General features: G+C 39.9%; 1 protein-coding gene across 1 annotated transcript in view; it reads left to right on the forward strand.

The window, feature by feature from the left end:
• Nucleotides 1-1,336: 1,336 nt before the first annotated feature.
• HERC6 (HECT and RLD domain containing E3 ubiquitin protein ligase family member 6) overlaps nt 1,337-7,238 on the forward strand; it is an 88,090-nt gene continuing 82,188 nt past the window's right edge. Inside the window, exons 1-3 of the mRNA XM_006867774.1 lie at nt 1,337-1,574; nt 3,520-3,679; nt 4,677-4,788. Of these exons, the coding sequence (XP_006867836.1) occupies nt 1,337-1,574; nt 3,520-3,679; nt 4,677-4,788 (510 nt within the window). The remainder of the gene's footprint in view (nt 1,575-3,519; nt 3,680-4,676; nt 4,789-7,238) is intronic.

Consider the following 7,238-nt stretch of genomic DNA (forward strand, 5'->3'; position numbering starts at 1 on the left):
TTTTTTTTAAAATAAAGGACACAAGAGTAAATTGCTATAATTTGATGAACCTTACCTATGCTCATGGAGGTAGTAACTCTAAATACCAATAGAGAGGGAAGGAGTCTTCACATCAAGTATCAATGCTATTCCCTCTGTACACAGGGTAGATAGGGACGGGCAACTTAGATATTGGCTACCTAAAATGAGGGGGCAATAGAGGGATGAAGTGACTGGCTTATAAGATTCCAAGAGGGAGTTTAGTTTAATAGTATGAGGGGGAAGAAAACAGAATAGTTTTCATCTTGGCTAGATGGATCTGGTGAAAAGAGATGGGGATAACATTCTTATGATTCAATAGTGAATAACTCTTTTCATGACTAATTGCGATTGTCACAGTTGTAAAGGTAGAAGTTTTGTAAGAAAAGCAGGGGAGTGGTTAATGTTACAGTCCAGAAACAGAGGACACTAGGACCATCAAGGGAGAAGAGCACACAGCACAGTGCTGGGCCTTATCCAGAGAAACAGTGACGCCAGTGGGGTCATGTAGAGGGGTAGGCTGAGTACTCTAGATTCATGGGAAGAGAAGGACTAAGAGCTGGTGGTCAGGAGGCAGACTTGCAGAATGTGCTCTTTGGAGATGTAAATTATTATATGTGCCTGAGTGTTGTTGTTGTTGTTTTAAAGCTAAAGTGAATAGAGGGAAATACTACTAACTGATGGCATATGGAGGGGATTATAATCATTGTAATAAAACAAGGTGTAAGATTTGTTGAATGTAAAACTGATGATCCGCCCTGATCTGCCCTGTAAACTTTCACTCAGTCCACAATAAAAACCTTAAAAAAAAAAAAAGATAATGGAATTTTTCCACAAATATTTTGAAATCTCCTTGTACGTTTTTCTAACAAATGTATTAGGCTTGCTGTATTTACTACTCATCGTTCATAGATGTGGTTGAGGAGGCACAGGTTAAGAAACTTGCCCAAAGTCTCATAGTTGGATGTGTATTCTCCCTAGTCCCTACTCTTCAGCGCTTAGGTCCCTGGCTAGGCATCTGGACCGTGCAGAGAGCTGCCCCAATGGGTTTCCAAGGCTGTATTTATTTATTTATTTATTTTTAAGGCAAACACACAGCCACATCTTTCTCTCACAGTGGCGGGGCGACTGTAGTGTTCGACCGCAGTCCTTCGCTTCCGTGTATCCGGCCAGCGCTTAATCGCTGCATGTCACTGGGAGAGCTACTGGGACCAATTGGAAAGCAGGCTTATACTTGAGAAGAGCTGAACCGCCAGATCTCCCCAAATTCCAGAAAGTCACAGAACACGTATCACTGTCCTTTGGCAACCTGTGTGGGATGGAGCCGACAGCATGCTCCGGAGAAGCTCGGACGCAAAGCCGGAGGTTCTTCTTCTGGGAAGCCGGCTCCCGCGGTCCGCAGAGCCTGGAGCTGCCTGGCGGTGTTAAGCTGTGGCAGGCGGCTTCCGGCGAGCGCCACTCGCTGCTGCTGGTGAGCAACAGTACCGTCCTCTCCTGCGGGGACAACGCCAAGGGACAACTGGGCCGGAGGGGCATCCCCCGGCTGGAGCGTCCAGGTGAGCTCGGATCCAGATGCGCGAAGCCGGGGGCCGAGGGGCAGGGCGAGCGGCGAGCAGGTGGAGTGTTGGGAACCTACGGAGTGACCCTATGTGACAAAGTAGACATACTCCAAAGGATTTTCTAGGCTGTAACTAGCTCTGTAGGAGCTAGTTGAGCACTGGACTGATAATCACATGTTCGGTGGTTTGAGCTACTTAGCGGGGAAAAAGGGAAGTTTACTTCTCTCGTAAAGATTCACAGCCTCGGAAACCCTCTACAGGGTCGGTATGAGTCAGAACGGACTCCTCAGCACTTCACAATAAACAACAATCTTTACAGGAACGGAGCTAGGCTTTTCTCGGGGAGAGAGGGCTGGTGGGTTTAACTGCTGCCTCAGCGCTCATTGGCCACACCTTCACCGAAAACGGTACTCGCTCTGCGTAAGTTTCGATTTTTTCAGATCCGCCTCGATTTGTTTCGGTTTCCATCCGTCTTTAAAGCGAAACTGAGAACCGAAACTAACCTGGACCGTGCTCCGGTTGACAGAGATGACTATCCCACTTTGGGCCCCCTTCTCACCTGTATGGATCTATCTGAAAGAGTTAGCTTGACCCTCCACATGTGTTGTGGGTTACACACCCTCGGGGCACCAATTTTATTAAAAATGAAAAAATTTATGTACTACAGTATTGTTACTATTACTGATTATTGTAGGAACATGAGGAAAGAATCATTTATAATTCTAACATCCAAAGCCAACTCCTAATACTATTTTGTTCCATTTCCTTTTTGTATTTTTTTCATATACATATTTAATCTTTATAAAAATCACTATCAGTTTTGGAGAGGCAGTGTTTATACAACTCTATACATTACTTTTTCACAGCACATATCACGAACATGAAATGCAGAAAAACTAAACTTGTGACTCTTGAAATGATTAGAACTCACAGTGACCCCACAGGGTTTCCAAGGAGGCATGTGGTTAAGCACTCCACTGCTAACCAAAAGGCAGTTTGAACTCACCCAGAGACTCTGGAGGTGGAAAAACCTGGTGATCTGTTCCTATTAAGATTACAGTTTAGAAGACCCTATCAGACTGCTCTACTTTGTCATGTGGGAGAATTGATGATTAAGTAAATTCAGCATTGGGTTACTCAAAGCAAGGATGATGGTTTAAATCTACTAGAAAATGAGGGTGTTTGTTTCTATAAAGATTTAGGCTCAGACACCCAAAGGAACAGGTCTACCCTGACTTGTAGTGCCACTGTGAGGTTGTTTGTTCTAATGACTTGAAATCTACTCCACAACACACAACAATATCATAAAGAATTACTAGTTTAATCAAGTGTCATAGTCTCTAGACGTTCACTCCTCCCCAAGCCCACCCTTTTAAATAGTAGGTATATTCCCAGAAGGAGTCCTGATGTGTCGCTGAAGCATAAGCACTCAACCTCAAGGTCAGTTTGAACCTCAAGATTGGCGGTTCAAAGTCACCAGCCACTCCTCTGAAATCCCATACAGGGTGGCTATGAGTCCGAGCTGACTCAATGGCACTTAACAACAACAACAAATTCCCAGAAAGATCTTTAGCATGGACTTTATTTAAAAGTTCATTGAAGGAGACAAGCAATCTGATGACTCTTTTTTGAAAGAAAACCAACCAACCAACCAACCAACCAACCCAATGCAGTTAAGTCAATTCTGCCTCACAGTGACCCCACGCTCCAATGGCTGTTATTTTAATGAAAGCAGACCTCTAGACCTTTCTTTCAAGGTTACACTGGGTGGGTTTGAGCTTTCTAATCTTCAGATTAGTAGTTTAGTAGTTCAGTGCAAACTATTGTGCCACCTAAGAGATTTTAAAAGATAAAACAAACGGCCTTGAATTTAGTAATTTAATAATATTGCAGGGGGGAGTTGTTAATGGTTGTTTTTTTTTTTTTTTTTTTCCCCTCAAAGAACCTATTCAGGCATTGGAAACTCTGAAAGTCAATTTCGTGAGCTGTGGAAAGGAGCACTCCCTGGTAGTTTGTCACAAAGGAAGGGTCTTTGCATGGGGAGCCGGTTCTGAAGGGCAGCTGGGGATTGGAGAATTTAAGACAATATGTTTTATACCTAAGTAAGTACTTCGATTAATGCAATATTTTTTAGACCATGTGCCAGGCACCATGCAAGATGCCAGTATACAAAATGACTATGACTACCAGTTCCTTCTCAAACGGATTACCATCCAGTGAGGGAAGAAGCAAGAAAAATCCTTTTAACACCAGTTATTTAATTAGGAGTCCTGTGGAAAAATAAAGGCCAAGTGAAATGAAAACATGTGACCCTTTGGTCTTCATCTTACCTATTGGAATATACCCTTAGGCCTGTCGTAAGTTATTGGTTTTGAATAGGTTAATATTGTCACGAACCGAACAGTGATATCATAAGCAGTTAACTCTGAGTTGTGTGTTCATACATTACATGCTTAAGTGATTTTTTAAACTGTGGTTTTTAATGTTAGGAAGCTGCTTCTTGTTTCCTCTTCTGGTCATTAAATCATAAGAGAGATGGCTGTGGAATAAGCACTGAACTTGGAATAAAAAGTTGTACAAGTTTGTGCTTGCTTGACAGCTGCTTCTACAACTTTGACCTCTCTGAGTTCACTTAGGTTGAATCATACGTAATTACTGATAATTGTCTGGTTTTGATTTAAAAAAATATATATATATCAATTTTGTATTATTTAATCTAATGATTTCTTTATCTCACAGGGCTTAAATTAGGTTACATAGTAACAATATTCTATAAATTCCAAGCTATATGTGTAGGAAGAAAATACTTTTCTTTTCGGTTGTTAAGTATGGAATAACAATTAATGCATTGTATAATGCATCAGCATTCCATTTTTGCATTATATGTTTTTTGGGTTTGGCCCTGTACCTTGTTTTGGATTTGGTCCTGTTGATGTTATGTTTAGAACAGTTTGAGGACTTTGGAATAAAGTACTACAGAAACACAAGAAAATAAAATGGTTTCCTTAGAGCGTATATATTACTTGGGATGGTTTAAAATACCTTAGTCTACTTGGTAACTCACCTTTAAGAGGATTAATAGATTATGTCTCATTGTAGGAAAATAAACGCTTTGGCTGGTATAAAAATAATACAAGTTTCCTGTGGATATTACCACTCCCTGGCATTATCACAAGGTAAACATGAAAGAAGTTTTGGATATAACTTTTTTGTTTGGTAACTAAAGTCAATAGTTTATTCAGATTTCTTATTTTGTTTGTTTTGGTGAAAGTACATACAGTAAAAAATACATATATCTTTTCAACAATTTCTGCATGTACAATTCAGTGACAATTTGATTGTATTCTTAAAGTCATACTACCATTCTTGCTATCCTTTTCCCAAAACTTCTATCACCATTATCTTAGACTCACTGCCCCCTAAACTTCCCAGCCAACCTTTCATGTTGCTAATGAGCACAATACTCAGAACAGATAACCTCCACTAGTTAAGATAAGCTGATTTTCGGTTCAAAGAAGACTTTAAGGAGAGTTTGGGTTTAAGATTTAAAGTTTAAAGATGAACTCAGGGTAGTTGCTTCAGGGGTTCATTCAGCCTCTATGGCTCCAGAAAATCTGGATTCCATTGAAAATTCAAAATTCTGTTCTGCAAATAAATAAATTTTTGGATATAAATGATAACTCTTGGTAGTTAATGCTTTGGGAGTCATTTTAATACATTTAGAAGTTTTTAACTTCAGATTTGGTAAAATGTGTTGTTCTTCATATTTCTTTAATTAAAAAAAATTATGTGCTGCATAATCCCTAATTCATATTTCATTACCATAAAGAGCCCTCTCCGTTCACATGACTTAACTGGCAGGCTCCCTGAGAACTCAAGGGTACCTTATTTCCAGCCCTTTTCCCTTTATTTTGAATGGTTTACTTACACTGGAATGCCCAAATAGACAAAGGACTATTTGTCTGTTTGACTTAGATCAAAGAGAGAAAAGTCAAGATGTCAAAATCATGACTCAACATTTTTTTCTACTACCCTCTCTAATCCTGTGCCCATCTACAATAACAGATTTTCAAATGGAGAGACAAGTAGCATTTTTATGTTGTTCAGGTAATGTTTTTTGCATCACTGCACAATGGTGCCTCAGTTCATAACAACACAGCATTCAATCATTGCTTCTGTGTGTCAGCTACTGTGATGAATACTTTACATGTGTTCTCTTGTACAATTGCCAAATAGACACAGGAGTCGAATATTGTTCATAATCTCATTTCAGAAATGAGGAAATTTAGTTTCCGAGATTTTAAATAATTTGCCTAAGATTACATATTGAGAAACAGAGGAGATAGGAATTGAATATAAACTTGTTTACATCTCAATTCTAAGTTCTTTGCCACGGCCTCAAGCTTACTATGAGAAAAAAATGTCTCTCATGACCGTCGTATGATTCCTTCTACCATTTCCAACTATTTGATCTTGCGCAAGTCACTTAACCTTCTTAAGTATCAATTTTCTCATCTATAGGAATATCGATGCCTAATGTCTGGGTCATTTAGAAATTTAATGAGTGAAGGCAAGATATTCTTTGTATTTTTTGCTGTTAAGCGTCGTCAAGTCGGTTCCTACTCATAGCAACCCTGCATAGGGTTTCCAAGGAGTGGCTGGTGAGTTTGAACTGCCGACCTTGTGGCTCAAGCCAACCTTATGGTCCAGTGCTTATCTTCCAGTGCCACACCAGGACTCCATAAAGCATAAAGCAAGGGCACAATAAACATTAGTCTTTTCCCCTTCCTCACTTTCCTTTTCTAAAATTATCAAAATTATTTTCTTGGATATTAAATTGTTTTTACATTGTTCTGGACCATAAAAGCTGTGTAGAGTCCAGGCACCTGATACATTTGCTATTGTGAACTGTGAGATTTTCAGATCTTCATGGAAGTTTGTCATTTTGTCATGTGTCTTAAAAAATTCTTTCCATCAGTAGAAATAACTTTAGAAGAATCCTAGAGAAGCATTAATAAGAACTTATAAATAGGAAATGTGTTGGCATTCTCTGGCTATATTTTTATAACAGTATGATTTTTAAAATCTATTGTAAATTGTCTATTTCTAGTGAAATTCACCATAAAATCTTTTTTTTCCCCCTCACTAAGTCATTCCACAAATAGTTACTGAATGCCTATAATGTGCAAGGCAAAGAGGATATGTTGTTGTTGTCAGGTGCCATTGAGTCGAAACCGACTCATAGCGACCCCATGCACAACAGAACGAAACAATGTCCGATCCTGGGCCAACCTCACTACCACCGCCATACTTGACGCCATCAATGATGCCACGTGGCCGATCCATCTCGTTGGGGGCCTTCCTCTTATTCTCTGACCCTCTATCTTACCCAGCATGACATCCTTCTCCAGCGACTGTTCCCTCCAGACAATATGTCCAAAGTATGAGAGACGAAGTTTAGTCATCTTGGCCTCCAAGGAGCACTCTGGCTGCACTTCTTCCAAAACAGATCTATTGGTTCATTTGGCAGTTCATGGCACTTTTAGTATTCTCCTCCAACACCACAACTCAAAGGCATCAATTCTTCTATGATCTTCCTTATTCACTGTCCAGCTTTCAATCAATATGAGGTTATTGAAAATACCATGGCTTGGGTCAGGC

Source organism: Chrysochloris asiatica, unplaced genomic scaffold, assembly GCF_000296735.1.
Source record: "Chrysochloris asiatica unplaced genomic scaffold, ChrAsi1.0 scaffold00109, whole genome shotgun sequence".
In the NCBI taxonomy this organism is placed as follows: domain Eukaryota; kingdom Metazoa; phylum Chordata; class Mammalia; order Afrosoricida; family Chrysochloridae; genus Chrysochloris; species Chrysochloris asiatica.